Source organism: Cuculus canorus, chromosome 26, assembly GCF_017976375.1.
Source record: "Cuculus canorus isolate bCucCan1 chromosome 26, bCucCan1.pri, whole genome shotgun sequence".
Classification (NCBI taxonomy): domain Eukaryota; kingdom Metazoa; phylum Chordata; class Aves; order Cuculiformes; family Cuculidae; genus Cuculus; species Cuculus canorus.
The window spans coordinates 5,079,492-5,099,762 of record NC_071426.1 but is presented as its reverse complement, the minus strand read 5'-3'; the positions used below and the strand labels follow the sequence as shown (position 1 = coordinate 5,099,762).

Sequence of the window (20,271 nt, the reverse complement as noted above, 5' to 3'; positions counted from 1 at the left end):
GGTCTGCCACCTCATAGGAAGTGAGGAATAGCACCTCAAATGGATCCACAAAAGGGTCAAATAATTCAGTGGGCAGTTGCTTAGGAATTAAGATTGTTCTCCTGAGGAGTGTAGTGGGATTGACTTCAGCCCAACTGAAGTGCATCTACACCAATGCACACAGCATGGGCAATAAACAAGAGGCGCTGGATATTGTAAGGAGGACTGTGATGTAATTGCTGTCATGGAAATGTGGTGGGATGACTCACATGACTGGAGTGCTGCTGTGGATGGCTACAGACTCTTCAGGCGGGACGGGCGAGAAGGGAGAGGTGGTGGGGTAACCCTCTTTGTTAGAGAGAGTTTTGACAGCCTTGAACTCATTGGTGGTGATGATAGGGTTGAATGTCTGTGGGTGAAAATCAGAAGTCCACCTAGTAAGAGAGATTTCGTGGTGGGAGTCTGCTATAGACCACCCAGCCAGGATAAGGAGGCTGATGAGTATCAAGCAACTGGGAGAAGTTTCAAACTGTGGAAGAAGGGGCAGGCAACACGTGAGGACTTCAAACATGAAATGAGATCTTGTAGACATAAAATCAGAAAGGCTAAAGACCAATTAGAACTTAGATTGGCCCATTCTGTGAAAGATAATCTCATCTGCTTATCTGCTTTCAAGGCCTTTACCAACGAACAGCACGAGTTCCAGTGAGCATTCCCAACTCCCCCGAATGCTTTTGCTCATCAATTCCCTCCTGTCTTTTCACATGGGCAAATTCATTTGCCAAATGCATCATCTGTCTCTTGAAGGGGAATTGGAGGATATTTTGCTTGAAAATTACTTTCAACACATTCTCATGGGCACTGGACATAGAAGCAGAAGTTGTTAGTCGTTGTAGCATTGTCCAATTCCAAACAAATAACATAGCAGAGAAAACAAAGCTAACAAAGCTAACTAAAACTAACATCAAAAGGACAATAACGGGGTGACACAACTTATTTAGAATGCCAGTAGTGGCAGGGGACCATCCAAACAGCACGTCCCACCAATGATGGTTCGCATCTTTTTTTACCCTTTTTAGGACCCTATTTCTTTCCTCCGTGTCGTGGTGGACTGTTATCAGGGTCTTTCTCCCATTTTGTTGGACCTCCTTCCAAATTTCGATCAAATCCTGAAGTTGCATTAGTTGTTTCACCGATGTAAGATTCATTCCAATAGGTATAGGCGATAATTTCTGAAACATTGCTTAATTGGATTTTATCAGCTGATGGCATATGACTGGTGCTAAATAAGAAAAGTCACACCCAACGAAATTACGAATACAGAAATTAGAGTGATTCTTACTATCCATAATTATCTCATCTATTACCATAGAGGTACAAGCAGTTCTCAAACACACACAACCCTGGCCCATATATACCAGTACGGTCCTCTGATGAGCATCTGGATGGATCTCACAGTGACAAGTGCATTGCTCAGTGTCGAGGCAGATGTCTTGAGCATCGATTGCATTACTTTCGCAAATGAATCCTTGTTCTTGTCTAATGCAAGACTCTAAATTTACAGTTTACCATCTCTCGTTCAGCATTCGTGCCCATGTTCTATGTTCAGAAGGACAGAGCGCAGTTTTATCCTGGTTTAATCCTAATGTAATAATGAGGTGGATTACATATATTGAAGCATTAGGTTTGGTCAACATAAAGGCTGTGGCCGTATTATTGATGGGGTCATAGGTAAAATTTACCAGAGTTCACCAGCATTGAAGCTCCCTCTCCCAGTCAGTGGCATTGTCCCAAATAATTTTCTGGATTTCGGTGGGGAAAGGACCTTCACCGCCTTCTCTTATAATCAAGACGGCCGCTGATTGCATCCATAATTGTGCCTGTAGACAACTGAGAGCCAAAGAAGTGTTATCTTGGATCACACCGAGTGAATTTACTACTTATTCATGGTCCCGTTCCTCCACCTTTTCCCACTTCAGTAACACTTTGATAACGTTCACTGATTAGTTCCTAAAGCTAATAGAGAGGACTGCAAAGGGTGTCTTATTTTTGTTAAATCACTACTGGCAGTGGCCAATTTGTTCATTAGTATTTCTGAGTCAATTCCATGTAGGACCCCCAATCCTGCCTCTAACACTCCAGTTAGTTCCCTTTGTGTTCTGCCCCAAAGGGCATTTGTTTTCACAGCCAGGTTGTCCAACCCTCGAAGGATGTTTTTTAGGAAATGAGAGCATGATGGTTGAATTTCAGGAATATTAGTTTGCATTAGCGGTTCAACACTTGTAAGAGACCATTCTGGGTTGAACAGCATTTGCTGTTGGCCTGTATTCCTTATTATATATCGACCAATCTCATACATTCCGTTTTGTCTCCCGACTAGACAAAATCCAGTCTCTACGTAGAGCTGTGCAGGGTGGATCCCTCCTGCAGCTGAGCTCAGGCACTCACTCTGCTCAGTAAGTGCCCCTCAATACCAGCCCCGTTCCGGACGAAGGTAGAGACCACCCCGGTGGACAGACAAGTGCATTGCTCAGTGTCGAGGCAGATTTGGAGGCCCATACACAGGCACTGATATTATTGGAAGTATGACAGCAGATCAGTGGAATCGCTGTCCAGAAATGCATCGCAATAAGTGGAAAAGCTGCATTGTTGCATGGGCGATGGCTTTGTTCAGGGCCTGTATCACAGTCTTGTTTCTAAGACTGTAGATGAAGGGATTTAAGAATGGGTACAGAACAGTGTTCAGCAAAGCTACAATTCTGTTGGTCTCTAAGGGAACATCTCCTGAAGGACATGCATAGAGAGCAATGCAGCTCCCATATACGATAGCTAAGGTGGTGAGATGGGAAGAACATGTGGTAAAAGCTTTCTTCCTCCCAGAGGCTGCTGGAAGGTTCAGTATACAATAAAGGATGCGCATGTAGGATGCCAGAGTTAAACATAAAGAACCCAGGACGACAAATGATGCTAAAACAGAGTCTGTTTTCCAAAGCAGACTGGTGTCAGAGCAGGACAGTTTGAATAAGGGGGAGTTGTCACAGAAGAAATGGTGGATCTTGTTTGAGCCACAGAAAGTCAACTGATAGAGGAGAACCAGGCGGTAACTGAAGAGTGTGAGGCTTATGACCCAAGCTGCAACAACTAAGTAGATGCAGAGCTGAGGCTTCATGATGGCAGCATAATGCAAAGGTTGGCAGATAGCAACATAGCGATCAAAGGACATGACAACAAGCAGAACAAACTCTGTACAGCCCAGGGCAAAACAGAAATAGGATTGAGCAAAGCAGGTGCCTAGTGAAATCGTTCTCCTTCCAAAACCCAGGATCACAAACAAATTGATACTTGTGGAGGATGTGAACCAGATTTCCAGGAAGGCCAAATTGCTGATGAAAAAGTACATAGGGGTTTGCAGGTGGTGATCCACACACACAAGGAAGATGATGGTTGCATTCCCGATCACTGTTGTCAGGTACATGAGCAGAATGACCAGAGAGAGAAATAGCTGCAGTCTTTGGGTGAGCCCTGAGAAGCCGTCTAGGATGAACTCAGTAACTGCAGTTCCATTCCCTGGACCCATGCTGTACTTCAGTCCCCCATTTCAGGTAGAGATTTTGTTGTCTTCATTCTACTTTTCTCAGACACCCGTAAAGGGTTCTTTCTCCAGAACAGAGGACTTTTAAAGAGGCTGACAGCTATTCCACCTCATTCCTAGGAAATTCCAAATTCACTCAGACCTATTCCAAACATCTGTCGCACCCACGTGCCCAACTCATCTCTTCTACTGCACAAATGCTCACCTATCAAACAATCCCAATATGAACGCTGAAAGCATTCATCCCACTTTTCAGTACTTGCCTTTTTGGACCAGGAATCCCTGTGTATTTCAAACCCAGCAATACTAAGTGTCTCTTCTGTAATCCCCTGCTTTCTCCCACAGCTTCTTGCTCTCCGTCACTTCAGAAAGGGGGACAAGAAGGTGGAATAGGAACCAAGCACAAGTTGTCTTCTTCAGTACTGTAAATCATGACAGCAGTTTATGATTCCACGTGGTCTGTCTCTCAGTCTCAGCTGACATCTGTCTGCACTGCAACACAGCTCTTTCCAAACAGTTGCTCATTGCTCTCACTGTCGAGTGTCCCGACGTGAATGCAGAGAAGAAAACTGCACCTGGGAGGTATTTGTAACCTGTCTTTTGCTTTCCAATTACAGACTGGGAGGACCTCACCTCTGGAGTTTTCTCTTGCCCCTGCTGACTCTGAAGGGAGTCTGGGGAAAACAGGTTCTCAAAGGCGCCCGCAGTGAGGTAGATGAAACTCACCGTTCCAGCCCCAAATCTCTGCTTCATTAAGTCATTATGTTTATAGAACCAATAGACATATCTCACAGAAGGAAGCACAAGAAAAATACGTGCAATAAAGACTGGTGTTTTCCCTTCATCTTTGCAGTCGGTTTTAGAGACAGAAAGGAAGAGAGCAGATGACTCCAAAGTCAGGACGATTCAAAATGCGAGGGGAGGAGAGGAGGAGGTGGTGGGTTGGAAGCAGTGAGACAGAGCACTTAATTCCTTAATCCCCTGGGTGGTTCAGGGACTGTCCCATCCCATCATCCACAGAGAGGGAGGAGACCCATGGGTGATGGACACATCTGCATTCCCAGGGCTGGGTCAGGACTTTGCCTTTCTGTTTCATACAGCAAACCCCGGCTTTTCTCAGCACTACAGCTGCCTGCACAGCGCCTTTGTCTGCCTGCAGCCATGGCCTCCGGTCCCCTGCTCCGAGGAGTCCCTGCGCAACCTTTGTCAGTAATTGTCCTTCCTTGGGCCAATTAAGACTCCGAGACACGTTGGGGTTTGCTTCTGACGTATTGTCCTTGAGAGGTCTCTTCTCTCTCCTCTCAGCACTGAGGTTCACAGCGTTAAATACACCACGAGGCTCCCAAAAGCACAGAAAACCCCAATGAGCTTTGTCTCTACTGCAATTTTCTTCACATCTTCAGAACTTGTACAATTAATTAGAAAAGTTTGAAGAGTCCAGGTGAAAAAAGAGATTTGTGTCAACATTTAATAAAAGGAAGTTTATTTTCATTTTTCAGGATTATTTTTCATTATGTTCAGGTAAGGGCATTATGATGGCAGCATTTTCTAACTGATAATGGCTCAGCATGTCTCCGTAGGAGGTCTGGGCAGCGTGGAAAAGCAGTGCCTCGAGTCTGACCCTGCATGGACAGCCTTGCTCCTCCCCTCCAACCCCACCACTTTGGCCACCTGGCACTTGCATCCCTCTTCCTTCCATCAGACATCTCCGTTGGAATTTAAAGCCCTTCTCCAGGAATCCACATCTGATTTCCTCAGAGAACTGGCTGCCAAAAGACACAGCAGCGGGGGGATGGCGTGTTGTTAGTTTTGAACACACAAAAGTGAAACATGATAAGACTCCCCAAAAAGATCCAACAGGCTCCGTTAGCAGTCCATGGGCTCCAAGGAGGTTCACCTTCCAGGAGAGACAACTACACACGAAATGTTTTTGACAGAGACAGAGGAAATGATAAATATAAGCACAATTGAAGACGTGGTGTGTTTCCTCAGGCTGGGGGACATCACTGGAATGTGGGGAAGATCAAAGACGCAGAGTACAAGACAGCACTGGCAATGCAAGGACTGAGGAAGATTTGTATTTTTTTCTCCTGCTATTAATGCCCATGCTGAAAAATTGTAATTTTGCAATCATGGGTGAAAACTCAGTCATTTGATTGAAAGATTTTTTTCAGTTGATTAAAAGCTGCCCATAGATTTTGAGATGTGTCTGCTCTCCAACCACGTGCAAGGGACCTGCTGGAGACCAGAGAACCTTGGGAGATGCAGATGGAGCTTGCACAGAGGTGCCCATGTCCCTGTGACTGCATCCCAGCCCACTTTAGAAATCACTTCCATTGGCAAACAAAGACAGTGCTCAAAGTCCTCCAGAATTCCAGGCTTAACTTGGGAATATCCATGCTACCCCGGGATCCGCAGGGCGGGATAAATCAGCCTGTTAGCTGATCCATGGGTGATGGCTCATTGCAGCAGGGTCTGTCAGGGCTGTGGGGAACCCCCTGCAATGCGAAGGGATGTGGTGCAGGTTTGGAAATATCTGGAGGAATGCTGATTGCCTTTAGGCCTGGGAATAGATCTGTGGAATGTTCCATAGACTCCCCTTTCCACCTGGATGCTCTTCAGGTTTGAATTGCCCATTTCCAGGCTCTGCTGGCACTGCCCGTTCCCAGCCCCTACAGCATGAGGAAGCTTGTCCATAGGTTTCCTCTCAAGGCATAGCCAGCAGCCTCCTTTCAGATCCGTCACCACCCCTTCTTGGCAGGAGGGTGGTACCCATCCTTTAGAATCATAGAATAGTTTGGGTCAGAAGGGATGGCAAAGCCCACCCAGTTCCAACTCCTGGCCATGGGCAGGGACACCTCCCACTGGAGGTTGCCCAAAGCCCCACGCAACCTGTCCTTGAACACCTCCAGGGATGGGGCAGCCACCACTTCCTTCCCTGGGCAACCTGGGCCAGGGCCTCACCACCTCACGAGAAAACATTGCTTCCTAAGATCTCATCTAAATTTTCCCTTTCTTCACTGGAGATTCCCAACATAGATGCCAGTCCCTGCACCACTGAGAATCCAAGGGGACAGATTCCCAGCAGAGATGATTCCTGGTATCGGATGGGATTTTAGTGCCTGCCCAGCGGTTGGGCTGCTCTGACCACACTGCAATTCGGGCTGTGGCCATGGTCCAGCAATGAAATAATCTGTATTCTACTCAGGATGACAAGGCTGCCGGGTTAAATTCCTCATCATCCTCTGCCCACATGATACCTCAGCCTGGAGAAATACAAATCTGATGGGTGGACTGTTCAGTGGATAAGGAATTGTTTGGTTGGTCACATTGAGAGGGTAGCGGTCAATGGCTCAATGTCCACGTGGAGATGGGTGACAAGTATTGTCTCTCAAGGGTCTGTACTGGGGCCAGTGCTGTTTTCATCAAGATAGACAGCAAGATTGTAGATGATCCCGGGCTGAGTGGTGCAGTTGACACACCTGAAGGATGGGATGTCACCCAGAGGTACCTGGACAAGCTGGAGAAGTGGGCCTCTCTGAATCTCATAAGCTTCAACAAGACCAACTGCAACGTCCTACCCCTGGGTCGGGGCAATCCCAAGCACAGTGCAGGCTGGTGGACAACGTGATTGGCTGCAGCCCCACGGAGAAGAACTTAGGGTGCTGGTGAATGAGAAGATGAACATGAGCTGACAATGTGCACTTGCAGCCCAGAAAGCCAAACATATCCTGGGCTGCATCCAAAGCCGTGGGACCAGGAGGGCAAGGGAGATTATTCTCCCACTCCAATGAGACCCTCCACCCGGAGTCCTGCATCCGGCTCTGGTGTCCTCAGAACAGGAAGGAAATGGATCTGCTGGAGCAAATCCAGAGGAGGCCACAAAGATGATCTGAGGGCTGGAGCACCTCCCATACCAGGACAGGCTGAGGGAGTTGCGGTTGTTCGGCCTGGAGGAGAGAAGGCTCCAGGGAGACCTCAGAGCAGCTTCCAGAGCTGAAAGAGCCTTCAGGAAAGCTGGAGAGGGGCTCTTGATCAGGGAGTGCAGGGATAGGATGATGGGGTCTGGTTTTCAGCTGCAAGAGGGAAGATTGGAATGAGATCTGAGGAAGAAATGTTTTCCTGTGAGAGTGGGGTGGCACTGGCACAGGTTGCCCAGAGAAGTCGTGGACGCTCTATCCCTGGAGGTGTTCAGTGCCACGATGGATGGGCCACAAGTGAGACCTGTGAAAATACACCTTCCTCAAAGCAGACTCTGGACAGCAGCTGCACCTACAGAGCTGCATAGTGCCCCCAGCAGTGCTGGCAGAGACTGGGGAGCAGGGGGTTACAGAGGGCACGGCCTTCCCTCAGCTCAGAGGGGACTGAGCTTGCTTGAATCACTGCCAATGGAAATGCAAAAGATCCATGGATATCGCTGTTCCAGACACAACGGGGACAGCTGATGAGAAGGCTTTGGATGACTGAAAGCAAACACATCAGGGTCTTCATCCTCCACATCGCCAGAAACTGCTATAAAAGCAGCACAGGGAACGCATGACTGAGTGTTGTAAATTGTGGGACGTCTTCATCTGTGAGACAGAGAGGAATCCACGGTCGCAAAGCAGTCTTCTAGAGTGTTCATCCTGATCCAGTGGCCATTTCTGATGTCATCTTTGCACACTCAGACTCTCCAGACAAAGGCCCACTGCATCCTTCTATGATTTTCTCCTCCCCTCACTCTGTTCATTGGGAGAACTCTCCCCTCCGCAGCTGCTGCTTTGAGCTCCATGGAGTTCAGCGCTTGCCTGTCTCTCAGCACTCTGAGTGTCTCTTCAGCCAAGGCTTTAATTCTGTTGATCTCTGCCTTTTTTTGTGTCTATCTCAACATTTCTCATCAGACTGTCCCTTGTAGAAGGCAGCCCCTCATCAGAGACACTTGTGCTGAGCCTGTGGGTGAGGAGGGGGTTTATTGATTATGAAACTTTATCAGCTTTGCTTTTCTTCATAGAATCATAGAATAGTTTGGGTTGGAAGGGACCTTAAAGATCATCCCATCCAGTTCCAACCCCCTGCCATGGGCAGGGACATCCCACTGGCTCAGGCTGCCCAATGCCCCATCCAACCTGGCCTTGAACCCCTCCAGGGATGGGGCATCCACAACCGTCCTGGGCAACATGTTCCAGTGTCTCACCACTCTCATAGTGAAGAAACTCTTCCTAATGTCCAGTCTAAATCTGCCCCTCTCCAGTTCATACCCCTGTGTTCTTATTCCCCTGTGCCTGCGTGCAGCCAGGTCTGTAAGGAGAAGAGGGGGAGATGGTGCAATGGAGCTGGAACCCTCAGCTCTGGAGTGCAGGGAAGTATGGTGGAAGGGAAAGGGATGCAAATGCCAGGGGGGCAATGGGAGCAATGGTGGCTCTGGGAAGGTGAGGAGCAAGGCTTGAAGGCCTGGAGGAAACTACAGGAGAGAAAGAGGTCGTTAAGGCTTTCTGGATTTTAATGAGACCCAGGGTACATTCACTGCTGAGACAAACCTCAGCTCCTTAGAGGAGACTGAAGAAACCTCTCAACAAGTCAAGAGTAGAACTCAGAGTGCCCTGAATTATTAATTGGTCTCAGCGAGGATTGCTTGTGACAAAGCCTCCTCAGGGACTCCTTAGAGCAGCGAGTTGGAGGCCATGATTGCAGGCAAAGGTGCTGCTGTGATGCTGAGAAAAGCCTGGGTTTGCTTGATGAAGCAGAAAGACCAAGCCCTCATGCCCATGCCATGGAGAGGCAGATCTGGCTTTGCCTACAATGATGGTGTTGTGAACATTATCACATTGCTGAATGAAATTTGGAGCTGTTATTCCATGTAATTCCAAAGACAGGTCTGTAGAGTTACGTGAGATGCCAAGTGTCTCACACACAGCTCCATGCAGTTGCAAAGCAGTCAGGTCATAGAGGAGTTCAGTTTTAGAAGGTTCATAGAAGCGGTGGCTCATAGAAGTCTCACAGCAGAGTAGGGTCAAAGAAATCTCTGCTCATAGAAGCTTCAGGTCATAAAAGGGTGATAGAATATGAGTCATGGAAGAGGCGAGTCATAGAAGTGTGAGAGTTCATTTGTATTTTGGAAGGATTTGGTTATAGAAGGGTTGGTTCAAGGACGAGTCGGACCATAGAAGAGTTATAGAGCAGTCGGGTAAAAGGCCGTGGGCAATTGCATGAGGTTTAAGAACGCCAAGTACAGAGTCCTGCATTTGGGTCACAACAACCCCACGCAATGCTCCAGGCTTGGGGAAGAGTGGCTGGAAAAGGACCTGGAGGTGTTGATTGGTGTGGGGAGTTTTCCACTCGGCTTCCCGGAGCGTGGGGCTGCCCGGCTCCTGCAGCCAAGCGCCTCCGCTGCATGGGCAGCACACATAGAATTGGCAGAGCTGAAGGTCCTGGAGGGACCTTGAAGAAGCAGACAAGAGAGGAACATTACCGAGAGAGTACCTACGACAAGTACCGTAAACAGAAGAACAGAAGAGACAATTGTAGCCTTCTGATGCCCAACGAAGGAGTTGGGACTGCTCGTGAACAGCGAGGGATCAGTTACCCATTGATCAGTTGTTTGGAAGTTTGAGCGCGGGGACAGTTGTTTGTAACCAATCAGAGAAGGCCATATTTTTTGCAATTTAGCAGAGTTGTCTAAAAGCAGCTGCTTTTATAATAAAGGGTCTTCTGTACATACAAGTTCAGGAGTGCGCGTCTCAGTGCCTTCAGACTGGCATCTCTCCCCTGATGTAGCATCTTGGCCGGAACAAGGAATAGTGTGGCCAGTGTGAAGAGTATAGATGGAATCCGTGCCAGAAAACGCAGTGTAATGCCTGTTGGTGCACGACCTGCAAAATAGTGTTACAGACGATAGGGAAAATGCCTGCTGGGATGATTCGGAGCCTGAGTAAAGGTCAGGATCTCCTAGGGATGCATGGCACAATAGCAGGACTTTTTGCGGATTAACTTGATAACGACCATGAAAACCATGTTGTGCCAGAAACAGAGCTCAAAGTTCAGAAGGGAAGGTAAGGAAGAAGAAAAGGAAATCGCCTTAAAAGGAACTAACAAACCTGAAAAGAGCTTAAACCTACTCTTGAGAAATTGCCACATCGACAATATCGACCTGCAGAAGAATATAAAAGGAACTAAGAGTTTAGACGTAGGTGTGCGTCATTGGTGGAGCGGAGACTCCCCGGCACACCCAGCGCTGTTTGCTTCTGTGCTTTCCCATATAAACAGAATAAAGCAATCTTTTGCCAAAACTACGAATGATTGAGTATCTATAACAAAAATGGGGGCTCATCTGGGATATCAGCTTGGGTTGCCGGAGATGTTCCTTTGTTCAGGGGGTGCCCCACTAACCGTGGCCTGGTGAAGGAACGATTCTGGTAGATACCTTGCTGATATCAACCCTGAATAGAGGAAAGCTAGAAGCAAAGTTTGAGCTCCCTACAAAATCGCTGCAGCCAAATTTGTACCCATAATTCTTGTGCACGAATTCAGGACAGGAACGTCGGACTGTAAGTACCGTTGAGTTGGGTGAACAGCCAAAGTGTGCGTGCTTGAGACACAACAGGGTTATGAAGCGAGTGTGGACCTCTTCTAGGTGCATTTCCAGTCTCCCACGAGGGACCTGGTCACCGAAGGAAGGAAGTGAGTGAAAAAGGGTGAAAGGAGTCACACGGCGGAGATGGGGCAAAGGAAAGGTAAATTCCCTAGGCCTGGAAGGGCCCACAGAGAGGTCCTCGGAAACAGATAGGGAGCAAGTTACCAGAAATACCCTCAGACAGTCCGCTGGGGTTAATGTTCAAACACTGGGATGAACGGCCATCCCGGAAGGAGAAGAGTGAGAAGAAAATGGTCCATTACTGCATGGAAGTTTGGACCAGGGAGGAAATAACGCCTGACCATTTGTTTTGGCCAATTTTCGGGTCTTTTGATGATTGGATTTGTCAGGCTTTGAATCTATATGTAAATGGGAAGGAACCATTCAGCCAGGAGGAAAGTGACTATGCTGCTTTATGGCAAGGGTCCTCAACGAGGATGTCATTGTACCCCTTAAGAGAGAAAAAGAAGGACACACAAGATTGGGAGGTTTCAGATAATTTACAACTCCCTTATGAAACCAAGGGGAAGAGAGGGTGGAACTCCCCACTCCGGATAATGGAGGTCCTACAGCGCCCCCCACAGTCACCACCTGCTTTGCGAACTAGAAGTAGGACCAGAAAAGAGGAGGAACCACCAAAGGAACTCCACCCTTTACGCGAAGTTCCTCTGGAAGGAAATGTTGAGAGAATAGGATTTGTAGCAGTTCCCCTCAATACAGGGGATGTAAGAACATTTAAAAAGGAAATAGGGCAACTGTTAGACGACCCCTTGGGGGTCTCTGAAAAATTAGACCAATTTTTGGGACCCAATACCTCTACATGGGATGAAATTCAGTCAGTTTTAAGTATATTGTTTACTACGGAGGAGAGGGAAATGATAAGGCAAGCAGGTATGCAAAATTGGGAAAGATGACATCATCAGGGTCTGCCAGGGAAGCAGAAATGGCCGAATCAAAACCCCAATTGGAATCATCAAAAGGTACATGATAGGCAAAACATGTTGGATTTAGGGGAAATGATGATTCAAGGCATTAGGGAGGCGGTTCCCAGGGCACAAAATATAGTGAAGGCCTTTGGGGAACATCAGGGGAGAGATGAATCTCCCACTGACTTGTTGGAAAGATTAAGGAAGAGTCTCCAAATGTATTCTGGAGTAGATCACAACTGCCCAATTGGGGAGGCTCTATTAAAAACTCAGTTTGTGGCTAGATCCTGGGAGGATATTTGGAAAAAGTTGGAGAAGCTAGATGGGTGGCAAGATAGGGGTCTACAGGACCTCCTTCGGGAGGCTCAGAAGGTTTATGTATGACGTGATGAAGAAAAGGAAAAAGCAAAGGCAAAGATTTTCGTGGCCACTGTTAGAGAAACACAAAGGAATACACAACACCACAGGCCTAAGATTAAACCTTCAGGGAGCCTCTTCAGAGGAGAAAAGCCACGAAATTATAGGGCCCCCAAAGGAGAAGGCCCCGAATGTTATTATTGTGGAAAGGAAGGTCATCTTAAACGAAAATGCAAAAAGAAAATGCAGGACGAGAAAATGTTTCAGGAGGATTAAGGGCGTCAGGGGCTCTACATCCTAGGGACAACATCTTCATCAGAGCCCTTGATAAAATGATGGAGAGGTCCCCAGGGGGAAGAAGTCATCTTCCTAGTAGACATCGGAGCCGAGAAATCTACCATTCCAAAATTACCAAAAGGATGTCAATTGAGTAAGGAAAATGCCGTGGTGGTGGGAGCAAAGGGGGAACCTTTTAAAGTTCCCATCATGAAGAATGTATTGATAGAATCAGAAATCAAAATCTGTGTCGTGAACTTATTATTAGTTGAGGAGGCAGACTTTAATTTATTAGGGAGAGATTTAATTATTTCTTGGGGAATCAATTTGACAATTGATCAAGGATCAATAATGGCAAAGTAGTTAAACAAATTACAGCCGAAATACGGTAGTTAGCACACGTCCCCGTCCAGACTTGGAAAGGCTGAGACATTGACCTGTTTTCCTGGCTTCCCGGAAGCCCATGGGAAAACCAAATCTTATTTTATTTGTTATGTGAATTAGCCACATTGTTGGTTTTGCCATGTGCTATTCCATGTTTTATACGATTGCTTCAACACGTTATAACTAATATGCAATTTGCTACTATGGTCTCACCTGATGGCGTTAAACAAATTTGAGCTGTATGCCAAACCACACAGTCGACAATAAGGATTATATAGTTAATGCAATCCCAAGACAAGTTTAGTGAACTATTAAAGAATTTAATATAAAATAAGAACTTGAGAACAATTAACTGTATAACAATCCGACAAAATTCCAAGCGATGCAATCAAAACAGAAAACCACCACCCGTGAGTTCAGCACAGTCCTTTGGTGGTTGTCAGGATGGTAGACGACCTGATTGGGACCGGAAGGGGTGGACAAATATGGTTCCGTCTTTCTCTCCCGTAGCGTGTTACACGATCGTAAGGTGCCTGACACTCACCCGAGGATGACCTTCGATCCTCCCGTCCATCGTGGTCTTTTCTCATGGGGGCAATAATGATTATGGCCATTGTGAAGAGTATAGATGGAATTCGTGCCAGAAAACGCAGTGTAATGCCTGTTGGTGCACGACCTGCAAAATAGCGTTACAGACGATAGGGAAAAAAGGCCTTCTGGGATGATTCGATACCTGAGTAAAGGTCAGGACCTGCTAAGGAGGCATGGAACAATAGCAGGACATCTTGCGGGTTAACTTGATAACGACCATGAAACATATGTTGTGCAAGAAATTGAGCTCCAAGTGCAGAAGTGAAGGTAAAGAAGAAGAAAAGAAAATTGCCTTAAAAGGAACAAACAAGCGTAAAAACCTCTTAAACCTTCTCTTGAGAAATTGCCACATCAACAATATCGACCTGCAGAAGAATATAAAAGGAACTCAGAGCTTAGACTTGCTTGGTGGAGTGGAGACTCCCTGGCACACCCAGCGCTGTTTGCTTCTATGCTTTCCCATATAAACAGAATAAAGCAATCTTTTGCCGAAACTACAATTGGTTGAGTATCTATAACACCCCTGTGCTCAGCACTGGTGAGGCTGCACCTTGTTCAGTTTTGGACACATCGCTACACTCCTGGTGGTGTTTAAATGATGAGTAGATGTTGTGCTTGGGCACATAGTCTAGAGGCAGACTTAGCAGGGCTGGGTCGGTGGTTGGGTTTGATGATCCTCAAGGTCTTTCCCAACCAAAACCATTCTTGAATGGGCCCCAATGCTACACACCCACACTGTTATCTGTACACTGGTATTGCCATCTGCAAGCAATGTCCTTGGGGATGTTCTTGAAGGAAACTCCAGAATAAGACCTAAGTCTTCAGGCACCGCACCAAGAAGATTCCCTTTCTTTATGCAAAGGCTGTCCTGGAGGCAGCTGTGTCACACGAGTGCCCATTGCCCGTCCCTGCCTGTGGTCACAGCACTGCCAGATTAGGAGGTGCTGGGAAATAAATAACTGGCTCCAAAACTGGTGAGAGGAGCAGAACTCTGGGTTCTTTGATCATGGGTTGACAGGTAAATCACCAGATTTGCTGTCTAAAGATGGGATACACCTGTCCCCTACGGGCGGAAGACTTCTCACCAAGAAGATAACAGGGCTCATTACTAGAACTTTAATCTAGACGAGAAGGGGAGGGGAGATAATCAGGCTTGATCAAAAAGCCTGGGAATGGCACTACAGTTTCTTGGGGATGGTGTGCTGGCAGGGACCCTTGGTCTGCCACCTCACAGGAAGTGAGGAATAGCACCTCAAATGGCTCCACAAAAGGTTCAAATAATTCAGTGGGCAGTTGCTTAGGAATTAAGATTGTTCTCCTTAGGAGCGTAGTGGGATTGACTTCAGCCCAACTGAAGTGCATCTACACCAATGCACACAGCATGGGCAATAAACAAGAGGCGCTGGATATTGTAAGGAGGACTATGATGCAATTGCTGTCATGGAAATGTGGTGGGATGACTCACATGACTGGAGTGCTGCTGTGGATGGATACAGACTCTTCAGGCGGGATGGGCGAGAAGGGAGAGGTGGTGGGGTAACGCTCTTTGTTAAAGAGAGTTTTGACAGCCTTGAACTCATTGGTGGTGACGAGAGGGTTGAATGTCTATGGGTGAAAATCAGAGGTGCACCTAGTAAGACAGATTTCGTGGTGGGAGTCTGCTATAGACCACCCAGCCAGGATAAGGAGGCTGGTGAGTATCAAGCAACTGGGAGAAGTTTCAAACTGTGGAAGAAGGGGCAGGCAACACGTGAGGACTACAAACATGAAATGAGATCTTGTAGACATAAAATCAGAAAGGCTAAAGACCAATTAGAACTTAGATTGGCCCATTCTGTGAAAGATAATCTCATCTGCTTATCTGCTTTCAAGGCCTTTACCAACAAACAGCACGAGTTCCAGTGAGCATTCCCAACTCCCCCGAATGCTTTTGCTCATCAATTCCCTCCTGTCTTTTCACATGGGCAAATTCATTTGCCAAATGCATCATCTGTCTCTTGAAGGGGAATTGGAGGATATTTTGCTTGAAAATTACTTTTAACACATTCTCATGGGCACTGGACATAGAAGCAGAAGTTGTTAGTCGTTGTAGCATTGTCCAATTCCAAACAAATAACATAGCAGAGAAAACAAAGCTACCAAAGCTAACTAAAACTAACATCAAAAGGACAATAACGGGGTGACACAACTTATTTAGAATGCCAGTAGTGGCAGGGGACCATCCAAACAGCACGTCCCACCAATGATGGTTCGCATCTTCTTTTACCCTTTTTAGGACCCTATTTCTTTCCTCCGTGTCATGGTGGACTGTTATCAGGGTCTTTCTCCCATTTTGTTGGACCTCCTTCCAAATTTCGATCAAATCCTGAAGTTGCATTAGTTGTTTCACCGATGTAAGATTCATTCCAATAGGTATAGGCGATAATTTCTGAAACATTGCTTAATTGGATTTTATCAGCTGATGGCATATGACTGGTGCTAAATAAGAAAAGTCACACCCAACGAAATTACGAATACAGAAATTAGAGTGATTCTTACTATCCATAATTATCTCCTCTATTACCATAGAGGTACAAGCAGTTCTCAAACACACACAACCCTGGCCCATATATACCAGTACGGTCCTCTGATGAGCATCTGGATGGATCTCACAGTGACGAGTGCATTGTTCAGTGTCGAGGCAGATGTCTTGAGCATCGATTGCATTACTTTCGCAAATGAATCCCTATTCTTGTCTAATGCAAGACTCTAAATTTACAGTTTACCATCTCTCGTTCACCATTCGTGCCCATGTTCTATGTTCAGAAGGACAGAGCGCAGTTTTATCCTGGTTTAATCCTAATGTGATAATGAGGTGGATTACATATATTGAAGCATTAGGTATGGTCAACATAAAGGCTGTGGCCGTATTAGTGATGGGGTCATAGGTAAAATTTACCAGAGTTCACCAGCATTAAAGCTCCCTCTCCCAGTCAGTGGCATTGTCCCAAATAATTTTCTGGATTTCGGTGGGGAAAGGACCTTCACCACCTTCTCTTATAATCAAGGCGGCCGCTGATTGCATCCATAATTGTGCCTGTAGACAACTGAGAGCCAAAGAAGTGTTATCTTGGATCACACCGAGTGAATTTACTACTTATTCATGGTCCCGTTCCTCCACCTTTTCCCACTTCAGTAACACTTTGATAACGTTCACTGATTAGTTCCTAAAGCTAATAGAGAAGACTGCAAAGGGTGTCTTATTTTTGTTAAATCACTACTGGCAGTGGCCAATTTGTTCATTAGTATTTCTGAGTCAATTCCATGTAGGACCCCCAATCCTGTCTCTAACACTCCAGTTAGTTCCCTTTGTGTTCTGCCCCAAAGGGCATTTGTTTTCACAGCCAGGTTGTCCAACCCTCGAAGGATGTTTTTAGGAAACGAGAGCATGATGGTTGAATTTCAGAAATATTAGTTTGCATTAGCGGTTCAACACTTGTAAGAGACCATTCTGGGTTGAACAGCATTTGCTGTTGGCCTGTATTCCTTATTATATATCGACCAATCTCATACATTCCGTTTTGTCTCCCGACTAGACAAAATCCAGTCTCTACGTAGAGCTGTGCAGGGTGGATCCCTCCTGCAGCTGAGCTCAGACACTCACTCTGCTCAGTAAGTGCCCCTCAATACGAGCCCCATTCCGGACGAAGGTAGAGACCACCCCGGTGGACAGACGAGTGCATTGCTCAATGTCGAGGCAGATTTGGAGGCCCATACACAGGCACTGATATTATTGGAAGTATGACAGCAGATCAGTGGAATCGCTGTCCAGAAATGCATCGCAATAAGTGGAAAAGCTGCATTGTTGCATAGGCGATGGCTTTGTTCAGGGCCTGTATCACAGTCTTGTTTCTAAGACTGTAGATGAAGGGATTTAAGAATGGGTACAGAATAGTGTTCAGCAAAGCTACAATTCTGTTGGTCTCTAAGGGAACGTCTCCTGAAGGACATGCATAGAGAGCAATGCAGCTCCCATATACGATAGCTAAGGTGGTGAGATGGGAAGAACATGTGGTAAAAGCTTTCTTCCTCCCAGAGGCTGCTGGAAGATGCAGAATACAATAAAGGATGCGCGTGTAGGATGCCAGAGTTAAACATAAAGAACCCAGGACGACAAATGATGCTAAAACAGAGTCTGTTTTCCAAAGCAGACTGGTGTCAGAGCAGGACAGTTTGAATAAGGGGGAGTTGTCACAGAAGAAATGGTGGATCTTGTTTGAGCCACAGAAAGTCAACTGATAGAGGAGAACCAGGCGGTAACTGAAGAGTGTGAGGCTTATGACCCAAGCTGCAACAACTAAGTAGATGCAGAGCTGAGGCTTCATGATGGCAGCATAATGCAAAGGTTGGCAGATAGCAACATAGCGATCAAAGGACATGACAACAAGCAGAACAAACTCTGTACAGCCCAGGGCAAAACAGAAATAGGATTGAGCAAAGCAGGTGCCTAGTGAAATCGTTCTCCTTCCAAAACCCAGGATCACAAACAAATTGATACTTGTGGAGGATGTGAACCAGATTTCCAGGAAGGCCAAATTGCTGATGAAAAAGTACATAGGGGTTTGCAGGTGGTGATCCACACACACAAGGAAGATGATGGTTGCATTCCCGATCACTGTTGTCAGGTACATGAGCAGAATGACCAGAGAGAGAAATAGCTGCAGTCTTTGGGTGAGCCCTGAGAAGCCATCTAGGATGAACTCAGTAACTGCAGTTCCATTCCCTGGACCCATGCTGTACTTCAGTCCCCCATTTCAGGTAGAGAATTTGTTGTCTTCATTCTGCTTTTCTCAGACACCCGTAAAGGGTTCTTTCTCCAGAACAGAGGACTTTAAAGAGGCTGATAGCTATTCCACCTCATTCCTAGGAAATTCCAAATTCACTCAGACCTATTCCAAACATCTGTCGCACCCACGTGCCCAACTCATCTCTTCTACTGCACAAATGCTCACCTATCAAACAATCCCAATATGAACGCTGAAAGCATTCATCCACTTTTCAGTACTTGCCTTTTTGGACCAGGAATCCCTGTGTATTTCAAACCCAGCAATACTAAGTGTCTCTTCCGTAATCCCCTGCTTTCTCCCACAGCTTCTTGCTCTCCGTCACTTCAGAAAGGGGGACAAGAAGGTGGAATAGGAACCAAGCACAAGTTGTCTTCTTCAGTACTGTAAATCATGACAGCAGTTTATGATTCCACGTGGTCTGTCTCTCAGTCTTAGCTGACATCTGTCTGCACGGCAACACAGCTCTTTCCAAACAGTTGCTCATTGCTCTCACTGTCGAGTGTCCCGACCTGAATGCAGAGAAGAAAACTGCACCTGGGAGGTATTTGTAACCTGTCTTTTGCTTTCCAATTACAGACTGGGAGGACCTCAGCTCTGGAGTTTTCTCTTGCCCCTGCTGACTCTGAAGGGAGTCTGGGGAAAACAGGTTCTCAAAGGCGCCCGCAGTGAGGTAGATGAAACTCACCGTTCCAGCCCCAAATCTCTGCTTCATTAAGTCATTATGTTTATAGAACCAATAGACATATCTCACAGAAGGAAGCACAAGAAAAATACGTGCAATAAAGACTGGTGTTTTCCCTTCATCTTTGCAGTCGGTTTTAGAGACAGAAAGGAAGAGAGCAGATGACTCCAAAGTCAGGACGATTCAAAATGCGAGGGGAGGAGAGCAGGAGGTGGTGGGTTGGAAGCAGTGAGACAGAGCACTTAATTCCTTAGTCCCCTGGGTGGTTCAGGGACTGTCCCATCCCATCATCCACAGAGAGGGAGGAGACCCATGGGTGATGGACACATCTGCATTCCCAGGGCTGGGTCAGGACTTTGCCTTTCTGTTTCATACAGCAAACCCCGGCTTTTCTCAGCACTACAGCTGCCTGCACAGCGCCTTTGTCTGCCTGCAGCCATGGCCTCCGGTCCCCTGCTCCGAGGAGTCCCTGCGCAACCTTTGTCAGTAATTGTCCTTCCTTGGGCCAATTAAGACTCCGAGACACGTTGGGGTTTGCTTCTGACATATTGTCCTTGAGAGGTCTCTTCTCTCTCCTCTCAGCACTGAGGTTCACAGCGTTAAATACACCACGAGGCTCCCAAAAGCACAGAAAACCCCAATGAGCTTTGTCTCTACTGCAATTTTCTTCACATCTTCAGAACTTGTACAATTAATTAGAAAAGTTTGAAGAGTCCAGGTGAAAAAGAGATTTGTGTCAACATTTAATAAAAGGAAGTTTATTTTCATTTTTCAGGATTATTTTTCATTATGTTCAGGTAAGGGCATTATGATGGCAGAATTTTCTAATTGATAATGGCTCAGCATGTCTCCGTAGGAGGTCTGGGCAGCGTGGAAAAGCAGTGCCTCGAGTCTGACCCTGCATGGACAGCCTTGCTCCTCCCCTCCCAACCCCACCACTTTGGCCACCTGGCACTTGCATCCCTCTTCCTTCTATCAGACATCTCCGTTGGAATTTAAAGCCCTTCTCCAGGAATCCACATCTGATTTCCTCAGAGAACTGGCTGCCA

General features: G+C 46.6%; 2 protein-coding genes across 2 annotated transcripts; both read right to left on the bottom strand.

Annotated features, from left to right (window-relative positions):
- Positions 1–2,355: 2,355 nt before the first annotated feature.
- LOC128854670 (olfactory receptor 49-like) lies at positions 2,356–3,556 on the bottom strand. The gene has a single exon (XM_054088965.1). It carries the CDS (start codon positions 3,554–3,556, stop codon positions 2,576–2,578), a length of 981 nt encoding a protein of 326 aa, XP_053944940.1. The 3' UTR covers positions 2,356–2,575.
- Positions 3,557–16,576: 13,020 nt separating this feature from the next.
- Positions 16,577–20,058, bottom strand: LOC128849217 (olfactory receptor 49-like). Its single transcript, XM_054049776.1, has one exon. The coding sequence runs from the start codon at positions 18,484–18,486 to the stop codon at positions 17,506–17,508; it is 981 nt and encodes a 326-aa protein (XP_053905751.1). The 5' UTR covers positions 18,487–20,058; the 3' UTR covers positions 16,577–17,505.
- Positions 20,059–20,271: the final 213 nt, after the last annotated feature.

What these genes read in the sequence shown, in the direction of transcription:
- LOC128854670 (XM_054088965.1), bottom strand. Translation starts at nt 3,556, where the DNA reads ATGGGTCCAGGGAATGGAACTGCAGTTACTGAGTTCATCCTAGACGGC.
- LOC128849217 (XM_054049776.1), bottom strand. Translation starts at nt 18,486, where the DNA reads ATGGGTCCAGGGAATGGAACTGCAGTTACTGAGTTCATCCTAGATGGC.